Source organism: Molossus molossus, unplaced genomic scaffold (assembly GCF_014108415.1).
Source record: "Molossus molossus isolate mMolMol1 unplaced genomic scaffold, mMolMol1.p scaffold_m16_p_31, whole genome shotgun sequence".
In the NCBI taxonomy this organism is placed as follows: Eukaryota; Metazoa; Chordata; class Mammalia; order Chiroptera; family Molossidae; genus Molossus; species Molossus molossus.
Genome location: NW_023425368.1, coordinates 1,453,008 through 1,472,414, shown reverse-complemented (window position 1 = coordinate 1,472,414; position 19,407 = coordinate 1,453,008). Strand labels below are relative to the sequence as shown.

General features: G+C 67.1%; 1 protein-coding gene across 10 annotated transcripts in view; it reads left to right on the top strand.

The window, feature by feature from the left end:
- The window catches only part of BRSK2 (BR serine/threonine kinase 2), a 46,617-nt gene that overhangs the window by 9,755 nt on the left and 17,455 nt on the right, over window positions 1-19,407 (top strand). For 5 of the 10 annotated variants that reach the window (XR_004961965.1, XR_004961964.1, XM_036281142.1 and 2 more), the window contains exons 2-5: window positions 16,609-16,703; window positions 17,075-17,160; window positions 18,671-18,811; window positions 19,287-19,403. Coding sequence is in view for 7 of the 10 variants with exons in the window: in XM_036281142.1 (XP_036137035.1) it covers window positions 16,609-16,703; window positions 17,075-17,160; window positions 18,671-18,811; window positions 19,287-19,403 (439 nt within the window). In the remaining 3 variants the exon portion in view is untranslated. Of the gene's footprint in view, window positions 1-16,608; window positions 16,704-17,074; window positions 17,165-18,670; window positions 18,812-19,286; window positions 19,404-19,407 lie in introns of those variants that run through there. The other 5 variants (XR_004961963.1, XM_036281139.1, XM_036281137.1 and 2 more) reach the window with 2 other exon arrangements.

Below are 19,407 nucleotides of genomic sequence, written 5' to 3'. Positions count from 1 at the left end.
CAGTCTCCCTGTCCTCCCACCCAGGGCCTGCAGCCTCCTGAGTCACCCCAGGCGGTGGCCTGGATAACAGTCCTGCTGAGCCCAGGTGGCTCTCAGGGCTCTGTGCTGACTCAGGCCTGGTCAGCATCTCTCACCCCCTCTCTCTCCCCCCCACCTCTCTCTCTCTCCCCCTCTCTCTCCCTCTCTCTCCCTCGGTGCTGCTGGGGCACCTCTGGGAAGCTGGCTGGGCTGGAGAGTCCTTACCTGGGCTGAGAGGCCAACGAGCACCAGGCCTGCCCCCCCCCCAGTCCACCCACTCACTCACGGCATGGCCCCCAGCAAGCCCGGGGAGGAGAGGCTGGGGGACTCATCCGACCGGCAGCAGGACTGAAGGTGGCAGGTCTCTTTGCTGAGGGGTGTCCGGCCCTTCAGCCAGGTCCTTGGGAGTGGCCAGTGGCCGTGGACACGTCCCCATGCACTGTCTTGGGGTCCTGTGGTTCCTCGCTCGGCCGCGGGGGCTCCCCACTGGGGTCGTACCTGGGGCTGCAGACCAGCCCCTACCCCCACGGGGCACCTCTTCTCTTGAACGCCCAGTGGCCTCTACCCCCGAGGGGCTGCAGCCCCAGAAACGGTGTGTGTGCAGGGAGGGGCCATCAGCTGGGGGCAGGCGCAGAGCAGTGTCGGGGAGCTGGGGGAGCCCGTGCCTGTCCTCCACCCCTGCTCGGGAGCCCAGGGCCGGCGGTGTGGCCCGTCCTGTCATGGGGGTGAGCGGGGCCCGAGCCTGGCGCCCCGTGCTCAGGCTGAGGTAGGGTCTCCGGCGTATGTGGCCTCAGGGCAGGTGCCCCCGGTGGCATTTGGGTGCAGGACTTCATAAACCGGACCCGTGCCTGGTGGGCCGGTGCTGGGACTGACCTGCAGGTTTGCAGGCAGAGGGGTGTGGCCGAGCCTTGCTGTCCGGCCTCTGGACAGTGGGCGCTTTGGGGTGGGGAGGAGGCGGGGGCTCGGGGCGTCCGGGGTCAGGAGGTCAGGGGATGGTCCTGGGTGCAGGGAGCTGCAGGCTGAGGGTGCGTGTGGGTATGTAACTGGCACATGGGGGAGGGGCCGCTCCTCATTCTGTGGTCTCACCTCCCTGCCCCCGGCCCCCCGCCCGAGTGCCAGCCCTAAAAAACCAAGGGGTGGCAGAGGCGGGCAACCCACCCTGGCTCCGTGGGCACGGACAGCTCTGGGCAGGGGGCAGCCCTGGTGTGGTCGGCCTCTCTCCTCTCTGTCCGCGGGCGCTGCCCACGCCCGCTAAGCAGGTTCCATTCTTACCCCGTGCGGGAGGTTCCGTCCAGGTGCCCTTGGGGGTGGCACGCTCTCCTGGCCTCACCTCCAGTCACTCTCTGGTCTCCCCCTTCCCATCGGCATTGCAGTGGGGTGTGTGCCTGGCTGGGGGGCAGGCCCCACTGAGGGACCCGACAGGCAGGGAGTGACCGGCACATGGCCCGACCGACCCAGCACCTTGGTGACGGTCTCATGCCAGCCCCTGCTGGGTCCCCTGAGCCCGGCCACCCTGCCCGGCCCCGGCCTCGGCCCCACTCCCAGCGGCTCTGGAGGCTGTAGTTGGGGGGCCTGCCCCTCCTCCAGGCAGAGCTGCTGGGGAACCCCAGGGCTGACCTCCGGGGGAGTTGTTAGGAAGAGGCCGCGGCTCCTGTCCCCAACTCCCCCCACCCCACAGCACAGTGGGGAAGGGGCACAGACTCACGGGACCATCCAAGCAGTTGGGGAAACCAAGTCAGCAAAGAGTTTATAAAATGTGGGTCGGGTTTTTTAAGCTAATCTGACTGCAGAGAGGCCCTTAGTCCGCCCCCTGCAGAGAAACCCAGCTTTTTGTGAAATCCTCATGGAAAGCCCAAGTGGGGGACAGGAGGGTGCACGCAGACCAGAGAGGCCTGCCTGCTCCCCAGCCCTGCCCTCCATCCGTTTCCTCGCCTGCTGGTGCCCCGGTGGTGCGGCTGCGGGGGGCCGGGCGGGTGGGCTGTGCCTCCCTCTGCCTGACCACAGGCTGGGCCACGTGGAGCCCGTGTTCCGTGTCAGGGGGTGGGGGGGTGCAGGCAGCGCGTAGTGGGAGCTCGAGGCAGCAGGAATGGGGGGTGTCCGGCCTCTGGGGTCTGGTGACTCCCAGCTCCTGCTCCACAGGGCAGGGGCTGCTGGGAACCCCGGGGTCTTCTGGGAAGTGTTTCTACCTGGCTTGGATGGTGAGCGGCTTGTCCGGGCTCCGTGCCTGAGGGTGTGTGGAGTTGGTGGGGGTTGCAGCGGCCTACCAAAGAGGTGTCTGTCTGCGTGTCCTGCGGCCACACACAGGCTCCCAGGGTATGCATCCGACCTGGTCACTGCAGAGCCCATCACCATGGCGCCAGCCCTGGGGCCTGGTGGGGCCGGAGCTCTGCTGGGCAGGTGGGGTGGAGACAGACCACAGCTGTGCACCTCTGCTGGTGACCCTGACAGGCCCTCGGCCACGGAGACGGAGTCGCCTCTACTGGCCCTCCTCCACCCGCCCCACCCACACCCGCACATCCCTGGGGCTGGCCAGCTGCTGGCCTGGTCACACCACGGCCTTCACACTGGGCTGTGCCCTGCCCCCGCGTCCAGCCTCCCTCCTGCCACCCTGAGCCTGGCCCTCTGCGGCCTGCTCCCCACACACCTTCCACCCTCCTTCCCCTGGGGCCCCTCCGGCCTGCCGCCCACCTTCCTGCCCGGAGCCTGAGGGCTTGGCTGGCCTCCCCAGTCCCAAGGCTCCTGAAACCGGGGCACCAGCTTTAAACACACACACATACACAAAACCCACAATTTACCAGACTGAATTACTGAGTAGTTACTGGAGTCAGTCAAAATATTTCATCGGTCTAATGCAACAGTATTGAGTTGAAAAGCCAGTTAATGAAAATCTAATGTGGTCATGTGCCCCCAGAGACGGGGGGAGTGGCCCCCCTCCTGGGAGGAGTGGGGTCACCCTGGGCACTGAGGAGCCGGGCTGCCGTTTTGTGTGGCTTCACCCAGGGCACCCCGTAGAACTGCTGGGTTTTTGGTACCTGTACCTCAGATAAGGCGGCGGGGTCCCCTTGGGCACCTCCGTGCCTGGGTGTGGCTGGCAGGGCTGTGTGCCCGGGTGCTGGCATGCTCCCTCACCCCCTGCCTCCCCTCCCCCTCAGGCGGGCGCCAGCACCTGGGGCTGGTGCCCTTAGGGCGTGGTGCTGACCCACAGGGGGAGGGCGCCCCTCCTGGTTGCCGGCTGGCCGGGTGGATGGGCTTCCCATGGCCGAGGGAGGTGCAGGTGGGTCCTGCTGTGTCTGGGGGGGCCCTGTCTGGAGGTAGGGACACCGTGGGGACCACAGCAGAGGGTGGTCTCCAGGGTAAAGGGTGGCTGGGCCCATTTGGGGGCTCCTGGTCCTGGGGGAGTCGGTGCCGGGGTGGGAGGAAATCGAGTGGGGTGGGAAGGGAGAAGGAGGGGTACCCTATTGTGTGATACACCCTGGCCCCCGCCTTCTGACCCACGGGGAGGCAGCCCTTGGACACTGGGGCCTCCAGGCAGGGAGAGGAAGGCTGGTCCCCCTCCTGTGGCCCCTGCACCTGAGCCTGGAGCCCACCTGAGCCTCGCACCTGAGCCCAGAGGGCCCCGTGCTGGGGACCGTCCTTAGCTCTGTGGCCCGCCCACGGCCAGCGGTCCCTCCGAGGCCTGGCCTGTGTGGACGGCCAGGAAGCTCCTCTGTGTGGGGCACTTGTTCTCAGAGCTGGCCTCTCCTTGGCCCCTTGGACAGTCGCGCTGCGGTGGGTAAATGAAACGCCTTCCGCGCCAGGTCCATTTCCCGTCCCCTGCCTGTCGCCCACCCTCCGGGGCACTGGGCTGCTGAGCCCCTGCGGCTGCCCTGGGAGGGGCGTTTACATGACCGTCCAGAGAAGGTGGACAACCGACAGTGACAGTGGGCGGAGGTGCCGGGGTGCAGTGGGGGCCCGGGACCCCAGGTGGAGGAGGTGGTCACTGTCCTGATCGCCAGCTTCATGGGCGTCGCTCAGGTGGAAGGTCAGCTCCACCGCGCGGACGGCGAGGAGGCGGGACGCCTGGGGCTCAGGCCTGTCGCCCTGCGTGCGGTCACCTGCGTCTGCTGCTCCCACGCTGGTCGCCTCCAGGCCAGTGGCTGAACCTCTCTGGGCCCCGGGGCCTCGTGGCACCGTGAGAACCGCGCTGTGGGCATGACGAGGTGCTTAGATGGAGCTGGGGTGCGTTTCTGCCACCGTGGGACCCCTGGGGCGTCACCCCTCAGGCTACTGGGAGCTCACCGGGGGCAGCAGGTGCAGGTGAGGCCACCTGCTGGACACCACCCTTTCAGTGGCCAGGACTGTGCCCTTCCGTGGATCTGGCCTGGGGGGGGGGGGTCAGGGCCGGCGGCTGGCCCCCGGGCTGCTCCTTGGTGGGTGAGCCGCTGGAGGTGGGGCAGGGACCCAGAGGCCACCAGCCACTCCCCAGTGCAAGACGGGTCCTGGGGCACCGTGGAGGGGCCAGAGGCGGGGATCTATCTGGAGGCTGGAGTCATGGCAGGCTCTGCTGGCCTTTTGCACGGAACACAGGCGTCAGCGGGGCTGCGGCCGGGCCCTGGCAGGGGCCGGGGGCTCTGGGGCCAGGGTGCCGCACCGGGGCTGCTCTGAGCCCACAGCCCAGCTGAGGGAGCAGGAGAGGGGGTGGGGAGAGCCGCATGCCTTTTCTGCTCCGTCGCCATGGCAACAGATGGCGGTTTGGCAGGAGAGAGGAGGGGGAGGGCTTTGTATGAGGCGGCTCAGGGCTTAGAGACCAGCTGGGGATCCTTCAGGGATGGGGTGTGTGGGGGTTGGCCGCCAGGCCGAGCAGCCTTCACCCCTGGCTCCCAGACCAGGCCCTGTCCCCTGCGGGCTGGGACACAGTGGCCGCCCGGCCCACTCCCCACCCCTCCCTCTCCTCATGCTCCTGGGCTGGGGGGCTCGGAAAGGGGCCATTGCCCCTACCTGGACACCCCTGGAGCCTGGGGCAGTGGGCAGGGTGGGGGCTGCAGCTGGGCACTGGGAGGGGTTCTGCACCCCCACCCACCAAGGAGTCGTGAGAAAGCATGGCTGGGGCACAGCAGCCTCACCCCTGTGCGGCCACTGACTACAGAGGTGCCCACCACTCACGCTGCCCTGGATGGTGACGTCTCAGTCAGTCCTGGGCTGTGCCTCCAACACCCTCTGCAACCCTGGCAGGGCCCAGCGGGCGGGGAGTCCCGGCTCAGCCTGTCCTGGGTGGCCCCTGGTCACACGGGGCACGAACCTGCCCCTGCACCCCGGTCTCCCCACTCCCTTTGCACCACCCCCTCCTCCAGGGCAGGCTGGCTCTTCCTTAGAGGTGATTCACCCACACTCTGCCCCAGTTATCCGTGTGAGTACACACCTGTGCACGACTGTGAGTGTATGTAGTACATGTGCACAGCTGTGTGAGTCTGCATTGTGGAGGGTGAGTGAAAAGTGAGCCTGTGTGTGTGCATGACTGTGTGTGTGTGCAGCAGTGTGAAAGTGTGTGTGTGCTGGAGTGTGCCACTGCGTCGTGTGTGTGCACAGTGTGAGCCCAGGCCCGTGCTGGAGGGTGTGACTGTGTCGTGTGTGTGCACGACTGCGTGTGAGCCCAGGCCCGTGCTGGAGGGTGTGACTGTGTCGTGTGTGTGCACGACTGCGTGTGAGCCCAGGCCCGTGCAGGAGGGTGTGACTGTGTCGTGTGTGTGCACGACTGCGTGTGAGCCCAGGCCCGTGCTGGAGGGTGTGACTGTGTCGTGTGTGTGCACGACTGCGTGTGAATCCAGGCCCGTGCAGGAGGGTGTGACTGTGCCGTGTGTGTGCACGACTGCGTGTGAGCCCAGGCCCGTGCAGGAGGGTGTGACTGTGTCGTGTGTGTGCACGACTGCGTGTGAGCCCAGGCCCGTGCTGGAGGGTGTGACTGTGTCGTGTGTGTGCACGACTGCGTGTGAATCCAGGCCCGTGCAGGAGGGTGTGACTGTGCCGTGTGTGTGCACAGTGTGAGCCCAGGCCCGTGCAGGAGGGTGTGACTGTGCCGTGTGTGTGCACGACTGCGTGTGAGTGCACGCCTGTGCAGGAGGGTGTGGCTATATTGTGATGTGCAGTGTGAGAGTGTGAGACACCCTCCTTCCTGTGGGGAGGGCCCTGTGCACACTCACCTGCACCAGGTGAGGCCCAGCTGCGAGGTTCCCAGGTGGGAATGCTTGCACCTGAGCTGGGTCCTTGGGCCTGGCACCCGTGGGGGAGAAGGTTTCGGGCCACCTGCCCGGCCACTGCAGGGACGGGCTCACCAGTCTGACGTCCTGGGGTGGGGCAGGGCCAGGTGCCCGGCCACTGCAGGGACGGGCTCACCAGTCTGACGTCCTGGGGTGGGGCAGGGCCAGGTGCTGCCTCCCCTAGTCCAAGCAGTGCCCAGGGATAGTGCTGCCGCCACTCCCCAACCCGGCCCACAGCCCCCCCCGCCCCCGTCCTGCTGAACATGGCTGATGTCAGAGCCCTGCGCAGACGCATCGGGGTGAGGCTGCCCCCTCCTCCGGCTTCTGGGGGTGCTGGGGCTAGTTTCTCTGTGGCCTCCCACAGTCCCCAGGGCTCGGGCTTGGCTGGGCTCAGCGGGAGCAGGTGGCCCAGCAGGGCTTGCCCTGGGAGCACCTTGGGGCCCTGACTGTCATGACACCCTGACAATGCCCCTCCCTTGCGGCCTTCAGCCCAGTGTCTCCCCAAGGCCTCCTTGGGGCCCCCACTGGCAGTCCTGTCTCCTCGAGCATGTACCCCGACCCACCACCCACTCCTCAGCCCAGGGGACCCAGCTCTGCCCTGCCCCCTTCTACTTCACCTGCAGCCCCTTTTGGGGGTGGGGTGCGGGTGCCCTACAGGGTGACTGCCCCAGGACAGGGTTTCCCCATCAAGGGCCTGGCTCTGGGGGGCAGACTTTCCCCCAACCCCAGGGAGGCCTGGGGCCAGGTGAGGTCTGTGCTCCTCCCAGCTACACTCCACCCCTCACTGTCCTCACTCCAGCTGTGCTGACATCTGCCCCCACCCCCACCCCAGCCGGTGGGTCCCAGCCCTCAGCTCCCTGAGAGACCCCCAGGTCCGGAGAGGCCGGAGCTCAGCCTTGGGCCGGAGCCCTTGTCCCACCGTCTGCCGTCCCCATCGGTGCTGTCCTGGCAGAGCTGGGGGCCGAGAGGAGGGTGCCTGACCTGGGTCCGGGGTCAGTGGGGCCGCTGCACCCCTCACTCCACCAGCCCCTCGCGCCGTCTTTAGGGTCACTGGAGGACGAGGGGCAGGGCAGCTCGCTAGTGCTCTGAGCCTCCTGAGAAGGGGCAGGGACACCCTGCCCAGCCCTGGCTGCAGGCAGAGAGGACCTGGCCAAGGGCAGACCCGGCCAGTGGTCTGTGCTGCAGGGCATCGGGCAGGGGCCACCTGGTTGGCCAGAGGCTCATCTTTGGGGCTTGGGGTGTGAGGGGGGCTGCCTGTGACAGCTGCACCGGGCCACCTGGGGACATGTGGTGAGCATGTCCCGCCCCCACTGGAGGACCCCCTTGGAGAATGGGCCCCTCCCTGGGCTGGGTGCCCACCTCCATCCTGGACCCCAGGGCAGCCGTTTCTTGCCAGCCCGTCTTCGTGCAACAGAACCAGGGGCTTTGCTCACGCCGCCTCCGGCCGACAGGGCTCCCCCAGGCCGCCCCTCGGTCCTGGCGTGGAGAGGGCACGTGACCCAGGCTGCTCCATGCCCTCAGCCAGTGTCCCACTGTTTGCAGCCCCATCCTCAGGCCAGACACGGACACCCCAGCCTCTCCAGGGTCCCCTGGAGACCCTTGTCCTGACGCTTGTCCTGTTCCCCATCACCTGGCCCTGCCTCCTTCCAGAGGTTTCCAGAATGTTTTGAGATCTCGCCTTTCCACTCCAAGCTCCCTCTTTGTAAACCCAGAGTGCGGAGTGGACAGGGGGTCAGCACAAGGGGGTCTGTCTTGTGGCGGGCGCTGGCCCCAGCCTGACTCTTCCTGTGGGCCCCCCACTTCTGTTCTGGCCCCTCCCCCTCCTCTGCCGCCTGGGCAGCCGTCCTTGGGACCCATCCTCCATCCCAGCCTCCCTCTCTGAACACACACAGCTCCCAGGACCGCTTGGCAAACGCCTCCAGGCACCCCGCCCACCCAGCGCAGGGGCCGCTGGGCTCCCTGCTGTCTGTGAGCCTAGCCAGCCTCCGGTGGGTGGGGGCCGCCCATGTCCTGAGCCTGCGGGTACCCAGCATCGTGCCCCTTCTCAGCTTTGACCCTGGGAGCCTGGCTTGAGTCTGTCTCACTGAGAGGAGGGTCTGTGTCCCCAAGAGGGTCACAGTCCCCTCAATCCCCCCCCCTCCCAGGTCCTGGAAAACAAGTTACAACTTAACCTTGGGGCTCTGCTTCATGGTTGTTGGTTTTTTTGTGTGCGTGTGTGTTTTTGCTTTTGTTTTTGTTTTCAGCATCTTCCACTCAGGGACAGGACCTAGAAGGAGCTTTTGTGGGGAGGGTATGAGTGATGTCTCCTGATTTTCAGGCGCTCTGGTTCCAAGCCCCTGCAGACTGCCTCTGGGCCGCCCGCTGGGTCTCCGCTTGGTGCAGTCCCGGCTGGCTGAGTAGGATGCTTAGGACTGCGGACGTGTGGACGGGGTTCTCAACCAATCCACCACGGGCAGGACAGGCCACCTGAGCCCCCACCCAGGAAGGGACAGGAGCCAGACTTCAAAGTCAGGGCTGACTGCAGCCATTCTGCCATCCCTGACCCTGGGCTGCAGAGATGCTGGCTCCACCGGGAAAGGCCTTGGGTACGAGAATAGCCCAGTGTTATGTAAGGAGCACCAGGATGCCCCCCCATCCCTTCCGCCCTTGCACCCAGGGCCGCCTGGATGGGGGGGGGGCGTTCCAATCTGGACAGCGCTGAGGGGACAGCACTGTCCCCTCGTCCTGTTTGGGGGCTGTGGGTGGGGAGGCCAGGAGCTCAGCAGAGGCAGCCAGCGGCCGCAGCGGGTGTGAAATATTTCAGGGCTTAATTAATTTAATTTGAGAGGTTCCTTTTCGGAGCGTGAATAGTCATCTCCCAAGAGACGCGCTGCCGCTTCCCCTCCGCCTGCCTGGCGCTGGTGGGCGAAGGAAACAGCGGATCTATATCGAGAGGGAGCCATGCAGGGGAGCCAGCCCCCCCTCTGCCGCCTGCTCCCGAGCCCCTCCATCGGGGTTTCCTTCCCGGCAGCCGGGGGAGCGTGCGTGGGTGTGAACCAGGAGCCAGGCGGGCGGTATTGGGGTGCGGGGGTGTCACTGCAGCTGCGGTGGGCAGGGCCTCCCCGAGAGGACATGTGGGTGCACTGGGAGGATTCCGAGAGGGCTGCTGCGCAAAGCTGGGGGCCGGGCGCAGGATCCCGCCATCCCCCTAAAAGAGGAGTAGGAGAAGAGGTTTGGGGAGGAGAGGCCGAGAGAACTGGGGCACCTGCTTAGCCCACTAAGAGCTGGGCCAGGGGGCGCGCGTCTGGAAAGGAGGACGGCGGGGCGGGGCCGCGGGAAGAACGCAGACAAGACCCGGCTAATGAGGGGGAACGAGCGGCGCTTTGATGTCTGTGCAACCGGCTCCCGCTGCGGGCAGCCTGAGTCCCCGTCTCCTGGCGTCCGCGAGGCACGGCTGTCTGCGGAGGCCCCAGGCGCGCACGCCTCGCAGTGTTTGTCCTGGGCCTGCGAGCCCTGGGCGCCCCCAAGTCTGGGACCTGGGGAGCCTGGGGTGAGGGTGCTCGCTGAGTCCCGGAACCCAGCCCGCCGGCCCTGCGCTCCTCGCCCTCCAGGCGCGGGATCTGCCCTCTGCTCGAGAGGGGCGGGCTCTGAAGTCAGAGGAGAGCGCGCACGCGGGCCGGGGCGCAGGCACAGGAGGGCAGAGGGTAGCAGCTTAGGCCTGGGCGCCCGGGTCACCGGTCTGGGCTTCCCGCTGCTCGCTGCAGTCGGCGGGAGGACGTGCTGGGTGTACAGGCCGCTGCCTTGCTAGGACTCCCAGGACTAACAGGCCCCGGGTCTAGGCTTCGAGCCCAGGGAAGAGCTGGGGTGTGGCCGGAGGAGGCGCCCAGGAGCGCTGACAACTGGCTTCCAAGGGCCCCCTGGCTCTGGGGTCTCGGGAGCTGTTGCCGGAGCAAATCCCCGCTCGCTCTGAGCCTGTGGGCGGGGCCGGCCCGCGCCGGGAGGTCCTGTCCATGGTGCTGAAACTCGCTCCGGGTGCCCGCGCTCCCGCACAGCGCCCCGCCCTCGGCGGCCCTGGGAAACGGGACGCAGTGGGTCTCCTGGCTCTGGGTTTGTCCCACCTCCTTGCCCAGCGCGTTGTTGGCTCCTGGAGCCTGTACGGAAAGGAGGGGGGGGTGGAGTCGGTGCACCCGCTGGGGAAGCCACAGGTCTGGCTTGGGTCGGCTTCAGCCTGACCCCAGCTGTGGCGGGAGAAGGGCCTTGGTGTGGCCAAGGCTTCGCCCAGCCGGCCTCCCTCTCAGAAAGAGCAGGGCTGTGAGGGCTGATGTTCAAGTGGAGGATACGGGGGAGCCTTAGTTCTGACCCGACCTTTCTGGGAGAGGTGCCCCAGCCAGGCCTGAGCCATGGCTCCAGGCTGAGCGGTCGGCGGCCCACAGGCTCAGAGCCTGCTCGGGGTCCAGGCAAGAGCCAGTCGGGCCTGCGCTGTGGCTCTTACAGAGGTGGCCGAACCCACACCCCTCCCCCAAGTCCTATCCTGTCCCATGTTGGAACCGTTTCCTTGCTGTTAGGAGCCTGGGGCACACTTGCTGGGCATGTGCGGGCACGGCGGCAGCTCCTGTGTCCGTGAGCCACCTAAACTTCAGTGCTTGACCAAGTCCTCATTCAGGGAACAGAACCTGTTAGTTTTCCGAGGGAAGGAAACCCACGGTGAATCCTCACGTGAGCAGACTATGCCCCCACCAGTTCCCTGGCTCCATAAACTGCCGCACAGCCCGGTCCCTAACACGCAGAGCCTTATCCTTTCTGTTCCTGAGGCTGAGGGAGAAGCTGGTCGGCTTCGTGCCCAGCTGCCGGGGGCTCGCCCCGTGTCTGTCTCGCCTCCCCGTCTCGTGGGAACATGAGGTGCTGCAGTGAGTGCCCCCCCGTGCAGGCTGATCTCAGCTCCACACAGGCCCTTTCCAGACAAGGTCACATACATGAGGTCCAGGTGCCAGGACTCAGGTGCCTCTTTTTAGGGCCACACACTCCACTTGTGTTTGGGGCCCGGTGAACTCCGTGTCCCCAAGGGCTCCGGGGAGGCTCGGCTAGCTTCCAGAAGCCCTGGGCCACCACCTGGAGCTTGGTCACCTGGAGTTCCCTTGCAGGACCAGCTGGAGCCCAGCAGCTGGCTGTCCCCTCCCATTCCCCACTCTGGCCAGGCCAGGAGAGCCAGTCCTGGGAGCCAGGCAGGCCCTTGCTCACCACTGGCAGCTGCTCCCTCTCTCCGCAGGGTACTGGCCAGCAGGCTAGGGCTTGGGACAGACCAGGGGAGAGGCTGTGGCCCTGCCACTCCACCAGGGGGCTGCCTGGGGCCCCCACCATTGTTGGGGTGTGGTAAGAGGCAGGACAGACCTGCCCTGTGCGCCCTCCTCCAGGCGGGTTTCACAGACGGCTCCATGCTGTCCCGACAGGGCTGGGCTGGGGGCAGAGGTCAGTCTCCCCACTTACACAGGTGGGAGAACTTGGGGGTGGGCAGGGAGCCTTGTCTGACCACCCACCTGGCCCACCCGACCGGTCTGCCGCCGAGACTGTGTCCCCCAGTGAGGCTGGCTGTCCCCATAAGTGCTCAGCTCGTACATGGTGCCGGTCCAGAGTCCTCTGCAGCCTGGTAGTTGGAGAGGTGCGCGTATTCCAGCCTGGTGCTGAATGACAAGTCGCCCCAGACTCAGTGGCTTGAGGGTCAGGGGTCCTGCGGCAGCTGAGCTGGGTGGTTGTGCTCAGGGGTCTCACGAGGTTCAGGGTGGGGCCAGAGCTCACTCCTGGCTGTTGGCTGCCCGGGGCATCTCCCTGGGCATGGCCTTCCAGCCAGCAGCAGGTCCTCAGAGCAGAGATCTGGAGCACAGGACCCCGAGGATGACCTCATCGTCTGACCTTGGGAGGACAGGCCACCCTCCCGCCACACTCCGTGGGCCACACAGAGCGGCCGTGGGGCAGTGTGGGAGGGGACCTCACTGCCAGGCGGCAGGTCCCCGGGGTCCTTGCGGAGGGGCCTCTGCAGCCGCAGGCTGACGAGATGGCAGGAAGAGGGGACTAGGAGGGGAGGCTGGGGGCAGTGCAGAGGGAGCACTGCAGGCTCCCCAAGGCCCTGGGGTCTGGGCCCCCTTCCTCCTGTCCGACCCAGGGTGCTGCCCTGGGGAGCGGGTGGGGGCTCAGCTTCTCGAGGAAGCTCTTAGCCAGTCCGTCCCAGGCACGGCTGCTGCTTCGAGCTGCCCTTGGGGCCGTTGGCCAGTGGGGAACGCTGTGCCCCCGTTAGTGAGGCCCCACTTTAGTGAGGCCATGATGAGGGCTCAGTGGGCTGTGTCCATGCGGGGAGTTCTCGGCAGCTCAGGCCCCAGGGTGGTCAAGGGCAGCCTGCAGGCTGGGAGCTGGGATCCAGGTGGCTCGGCAGGAGGCCCTGGGGGCGGAGGATTGGCCCGGCCTCCCCACCTGCCCTCGGAGGCTTCTCCCTGGAGCCCACCTTGCTGCCGGGCGGAGGTGGCCAGCTCTGCTGACTCATTTTCCCAAGAGCCAGCGGATGACCGCCACCCCCTCCAAGGAGAACCAGGGAGGTGGGGGTTCCCCTTCCGTGGGCACCCAGAGACAGGTGTCCGGGGCGCTGGGCCACAGAAACTGTCCCCAACACCCGCACAGTGAGGTCTGTGAGGGGCGGAAAGTGGGTCACTGGTAGCTGTGCACGTGGCCCTGGGGAGCTGGCCACGTGGTCCCAGAGGCACAGCGGTTGGTGGGGGAGGACAGTGGGTCTACTGTCCCAGGAGTCAGTGACACTCGGACTGGTCCTGGCTGCGCGGTGGGCTCAGAGCCGGGACTCGTGCATCCTGTCCCTCAGGGGGCTGCTCTCGGGTCACCCGTGGCGCTGAAGTGTGTGACCCCTCCCCTGGGCAGCAGGGACAGGGCTTGTCTGTGGCAAGAGGCGGCGTGTGGGAGGGGCACAGGCCAGAGGGATGTTGGGACAGAGCTCCAGGGCTCCGGAGAGCTGACCCCCGAGAGGCCGGCAAGGCAGGGACACGAGGGGCAGGAGGGGCAGGTGTGCTCTGCCGTGAGTCAGGCCCTGGCGCCCCAGGTCTCCCCTGCCTTGCTGGAGGCCCCAGACCCCAGGGCGGACACGCAGGGACACCTAGTCTAGAGGCCGTGATCTGATCTGAATGGGAAATGGCCACAGGGTCCTTCCCGCCGGGCTCTGCCGGCTGCAGAGGGGCCTCGGCACCTGTGGGTCCCTTCTCGGGTCTACCTGGATGCCCAGCACGTTGTGGACACACTGAGCATGTGGTCTGAGACGGCCCCACCGGGGGGGCCCCGGCACCTGTGGGTCCCTTCTCGGGTCTACCTGGATGCCTAGCACGTTGTGGACACACTGAGCATGTGGTCTGAGACGGCCCCACCGGGGGGCCCCGGGTCACTGTGCTGCAGTCACCACGTCCCTTCAGGCTGTTCTGAAGGACGGGACACGGGTCAGCCTTCAGGGAGCAGGTGCCAGAAGCTAAAAGTGCCTGAGTGGAGAGGGGCCAGGTGGGTGGGGACCAGGCTGGGTCCACAGGGGTTCAGGCTGGACAGACTGACCACCAGGCCTCTGAGCCTCCTCCCAGACCTGTTGAAGGGTGGCCGGGGTGCCCTGGGCAGGCCCTGGTGCTGGGGACACGGGTCGCCTGTGAGGGCCCGGGCCAGGCAGCGGCTGGGAGCAGCTGTCTCTGGGGGGCAGTGACTGGAGGAGCCGCTGCCCAGTCCTCACGGGGGAGGTTCCCGTGCTCCTTTCCCAGGTGCCCTGGGCTCCCGCGTGGCTGGGGGCCGGCAGCCAGCAGCCTCGGGCACCCCCCAGGCACACCGCGGAGCAGACTGCCCAGGCCTCCCGCAGAGTGACAAGGGGAACCTCCCTCTCCCCGTGGTGCTTGTGTTTGCTGCGAAGACAATAATTAGAGATAAAACACCAATTGGATAATCAGCCCGAGCACTTGGAGGGCTGGTGATTAGGGAGGCTGTGGGTCCCCAGCAGGAACTGCCTCCGCCCCCTGGGGACGCTCCCTGCCTGCCCCCAGGACTGCTGGGGACCCACACGCCCCACCCCGGAGACCCTGGGCTGTGCGGGACCAGCGCACCCAGGGCCGAGCTACTGCCCAGATGGCAGGGAAGCTTCGCCAAGGACAGGCACCTCCATGCTGGGCTTTGAGGCGTGTATAGGAGTTTGCAGGGCAGGAAGGCAGCAGGTAGATGAAAAGCAGGCAGGGGCAGAGCTGCCAGGATCCCAGGACACACCCTAGTCCTGGCCGCCGGGGCCCCACAGGCCCGTGCCCAGCAGCCTGGGGCTCACCCAGGACACCTTGCCCGCTGTGCCCTGTCCTCCCACCTTTCTGAGCAGACCTGCCCCAGCGGGGGACGTAGCAGCCATGTTTCCTGGGCTGGAAACGGGTGGTCACGGGACCCGGCTCACTGCGCCGGTGCTGGTTCTGCTCGGCAGACAGCTGGGGTCACCGTCGGCGGGGCGGCATCTGCTAACCTCCTGCTTCTGGAGGGTCGGCCCGCACTGCCCGCTGACTCCCGGCCAACCTGAGGCCCAGCACTTCCTCCTCTGGAGGCAGGACACTCCCCGCATGCCTGTGGGGTGTGCCTTCCAGGGACCGCGCCATGTGCATGTGTGTGCACGTGTGTGCGTGTGCCTCCTCCCGTCCTGGTCCGCGCATTTCGGGGGTGTTGCCGCTTTCGTCTGTCCAGTAGTCGATGACCAGCCATGACTACTCACCGGCTCTGTCCAGGGACACGACGTTGTCCCCACGTTCTGCTAAATGAGCAGCCCTGCAGAGCTGGCCCAGGCCACGCCCCTGCCTCGTGCCCGGGGGGTCTCTCAGGCTCCTTCAGGTGTTTGTGGGATCTCTTTCCAGAAACACACCTCCGCTGGTCTGTCCTGGGCGCTCAGGACTTGCAGCGGTCTGTCCCTCTCGACAGTGGCCTGTGCCTCCTGTTCCCGGGTCCCTCTCGGCCGGTCCACCTTGTTTAGGGACTGATGTTCTGCCTCTGACTCCGTCTGGCTCCTGCCTGTTCCGGGTCTGGGTCGGGCCAGCCTGTGGTCCTGGAGGTGGTGGGGCCCCGGCTGTGATGGACGGAGGCGAACGGCCTTCCCCCGCCCAGTCGGGGGCCACGGGCTCCTGGTGAGAGGCCCTGGGAGTGTGTCCTTCCTGGGCAGGGGCCGGCTCAGTGGGCAACCCTGTGGGTAACTGCTCCCTGAGGCCAGAGCTTCAGGGCCACAGGCAGGGGGCTCCCACAGTGCTGGTCGCCCCTCCGAGCCTGGTGCTGCGCCTCTGGAGGACACTGCCTCGTCTCTGGGCCACAGGCGGAGGCTGAGCGTCCCTGAAGTGTGTGGGAAGGAGGGTGGGTGGGTGCCGGGCGGCGGAGGCTGTGATGGATTAGGGGCACACATGACAGGCGGCTTTTGTGAATTGGTAAGAAGCCCCCTCCCCCCAGCGTAAACCGGGTCGGACACAAACCCAAGCATTTGGGAAAGTGAGCTGGTGTCAAGGTCGCAGTGATGAGGGAGGAGGGGCGCTGTGGGCCCTTCTGGAACCAGGAAGGACAGTGTGGGTGCCCCTCGGCTGGCGGAAGGGGTCCCTGACATGCTCTGCAGCTCGTGGACCAGCAGGAGTCACGGTCAGGTGGCAGTGCCATGGTCAGCAGGCCACCCTCGCCTGGCAGTGCCTGGGCCCCCAAACCAGGGCTGGAGTGCAGGGTGCAGGGGCCCGAGGCTGTGGGAGAGGTTGGTGCTGTACCCAGCAGGCAGGGGCGGGGGTGGGGGGACATGGGCACCAGCTGTGCCCCTGTGACAAGGGTCCCATGGCCAGGACTGTGGGTCCTGGAGAGCAGTTATCTGACTGTTACCCTCAGTGGGGCTCCAGGGTGGCTGGGGGGTCAGCCTTGGATGACCTTGGGCCTGACCTGGTTTCCGGGGAGGGTGTCGAACTGCACACGTGTCTGGGCACCTCTGTCCAGGGTCTGCAGAGTGGCAGAGGCTGAGCCTGCTGGGGAGGGGGCTTCGTGGGGCTTCCTGGACCTGAGGGCTCCCGGGCTCCCCTGCTGGGGGGCATCTGGTCCACTGAAGGCCTGGGGGAGGGACTCAGAGACGGGCTGGAGGAGGCCACTTGGGAGGGGCTGTGGGGTGGGGCAGAGCTGGACTGGTCTGCAACCCGGGAGTATGGGCGGGCAGGAGTCCAGCTGGGCATGCTGAGGGGGAGGGGCGGGGGCAGGAGGGACTGGGGTTCCTCTTTGTCGGCCCCCTCGGGAACACTCTCAGGTGGGCACGCCCATGGGTGCTCCAGGCCCCGGGTGTGGCCTGGGCGGGTCTGACAGGTCCCCCCCACAGGCCTCGTGAAGCTGGGCATTCACTGCGTCACGTGCCAGAAGGTGGCCATCAAAATCGTCAACCGGGAGAAGCTCAGCGAGTCTGTGTTGATGAAGGTGAGTGGGCGGGCAGGGCAGGTGGGTGGGAGAGAGGAGGTGGGGGAGGGGCTGGAGATGTCGCTGGGGTGTAGCTGGGGCCCATCCCCCTGAAGGGCCAGCAGGGACCAGGTGCAGTTGGGTGAGGCGCCTGGAGGTCGCCCCGGCACCGGTGGGACTGTGTGTGATGCCGTGTCGGCCGGACCATCCCACAGGCAGAGTCTCTGCAGCTAGGCTGCCCAGCCCCAAAGTACTGGGCTGAGCCCACTGAGGTGTCCCGAGGGGCTGGGCCCACGCCGCCCGTGCCCGACAGCCAGAGCTCCCGGTGGGCAGGGTGAGGGCTCACAGGCTTGGGGTCTCCGCGGCCGGCCGTGACGCCCCCTCCTCGGCAGGTGGAGCGGGAGATCGCCATCCTGAAGCTCATTGAACACCCGCACGTCCTCAAGCTGCATGACGTCTATGAGAACAAAAAATATTTGTAGGTATTGCTGGGTCTGGAGCGTCGGGGTGGCCAAGTGGGGGCCGTGGCTCCCGGGGAGGGGACGGGTGGCCCCAGGCAGTCTGCTCCTTGACCAGACATGGGGACTCACAGAGCCACCAGCCTGACCACCCTGGGGGACAGGGCTTCCCGGAGGAGTGGGCTGGGGGGTGGTCCAGGGGCAGGGGCCAGCCAGGGTCCAACATGGCACGAATGGCCCCGTTTCAGTGATGAACTGAGGGTGGGTGACGGAGCTGCCCCATGTGGGGACTGAGCGGCAGGGACACTAGCACCATAGGCCTGAGTGGCAGGGAGGCCGGTTGTGGCGTGGGCGCCCCTGACACTGGTGAGCACGGTCAGAACCGTGCTGAGGACACAGACAAGGGAACCCCCCACGCTGGCTTGGCGGTGGCTCACCTTGCAGTGTCTTTGCCCAGGTGATGTCCCATGAGTGTGGGGTGCTGGGCAGGCCAGGTCCACCTCTACGTACAACATGTAGGACACCGGTCACTTCTCACTTCTGTCGAGATACTTTTGAGGCCGGGGACATGTGGGTGGGGCAGAGCATTTGGCTCTGAGGAGGCCACCTTGGAGGGAGCAGGAAGCAGGGGAGGGCATAGGACCACGGCCCAGGAGGGGCTACAGCCCGGGCAAAGGCTCAGTGATGGGAACAGGATGCCCAGGATGAAGGCCAGCCCCCTCCCAGGGGTCCCAAGTCCCAGGGCAGCCCAGGGGCCTGGAGGCAGGAGAGCGAGCTCCCAGGCCGGAGCACCCTTCAGACTGCTTAGGAGCCCCCACAGCCTGGATGCCACCCGGGGCCTCTGCCCCGTGCCCAGCCCTGCCCACCCCTTCTCCTCTCCAAAGACAGGCTCCGAGGCCCCACCGACACCTTGAGGTCTGTGAGGCCAGCTCTGGAGACTGGGGTCCCCTGGCCCGCACCCTCCCCTGCCCCGGCCGTCCCCTCCCCTCGTCCACCTCCCCTCCACCCGCCACTGCGGCCCACCCAGCACCCCCACCCTCCGGCGCCCATCAGCAGGTCCTCGGGGATTCTGCACAGCCCCCCACTCAAGCTCCCCTGAGGCCCCACAGGTTTCGGTGTCCACAAGTCCCAGGACCACCCCCACCTGCCCCACCCCAAAAACCAGCCCCCTCCACCAGGGGAGGCTCAGCTGGAACGGACACAGAGGCTTCTCACTCACTCTTGGGGGCGGGTCCCCCAGTCACCATCCCCTGGGAGGCCTTCCTGCCCTCTCCCTCCCTCCAGCCCTCAGTGTGAGGACCGCCTGACTTGTCCCCCTGCTCCATGGGGGTCTGCAACCAGTGTCCCTCTCACCTTGGGGCCCAATGGTCCCTCCGTGGGGGCCAGGTGCCGGCCTGCTCCCAGGCCGGGGGCCCCTCCAGAGGCTGCCCTGGGGTGGGCCTGTCGGGAGGGGCGAGCGGGCCGCACGCCGAGGTGCCCCTGGTGGGCCAGGCGCGGGTGCGCACCCACCGGAGGCCCGCCCGTCCCCAGATACCTGGTGCTAGAGCATGTGTCCGGCGGGGAGCTGTTCGACTACCTGGTCAAGAAGGGGAGGCTGACCCCCAAGGAGGCCCGCAAGTTCTTCCGGCAGATCATCTCGGCCCTGGACTTCTGCCACAGCCACTCCATCTGGTGCGAGCCCCCCCCCGTCCCGCCCTCAGGGCCCCGCCCCTGCTGAGGCCCCGCCCTGGGCCCCGCCCCTGCTGAGACCCCGCCCCCAGGCCCCGCACCTGCTGAGGCCCCGCCCCCGGGCCCCGCCCCTGTTGAGGCCCCGCCCCTGCTGAGGCCCCTCTGGCACCAGGAAGCTTTCACAGGGGTCCTGGGAACTGGGCCCCTCAGACTGAGGGCCCCAGGCTGGCATGGGCCCAGAGCATGTGGGGGGGGCCCTGGGGGAGGGACCCCAGGGAGTAAAGCGGAGCCTGCCCCTGGGCCAGAGCGCACGTGTGTGACCTGAGGGGCCTGGCCTCCAGCCCAGACCACGCGCCAAGCAGGCGGGCGCCTCCCGATTGGCTGCGGGTGACATCACCAGGCCGGGCTGCCATTGGCCGGTGCTGGGGGGGTGGGCTCGGGGGCGGGACCCCGGTCAGCCTCCACCGCCCGCCTTCAGCCACAGGGACCTGAAACCAGAAAATCTGCTGCTGGACGAGAAGAACAACATCCGGATCGCGGACTTCGGGATGGCGTCGCTGCAGGTGGGGGACAGCCTGCTGGAGACCAGCTGCGGGTGA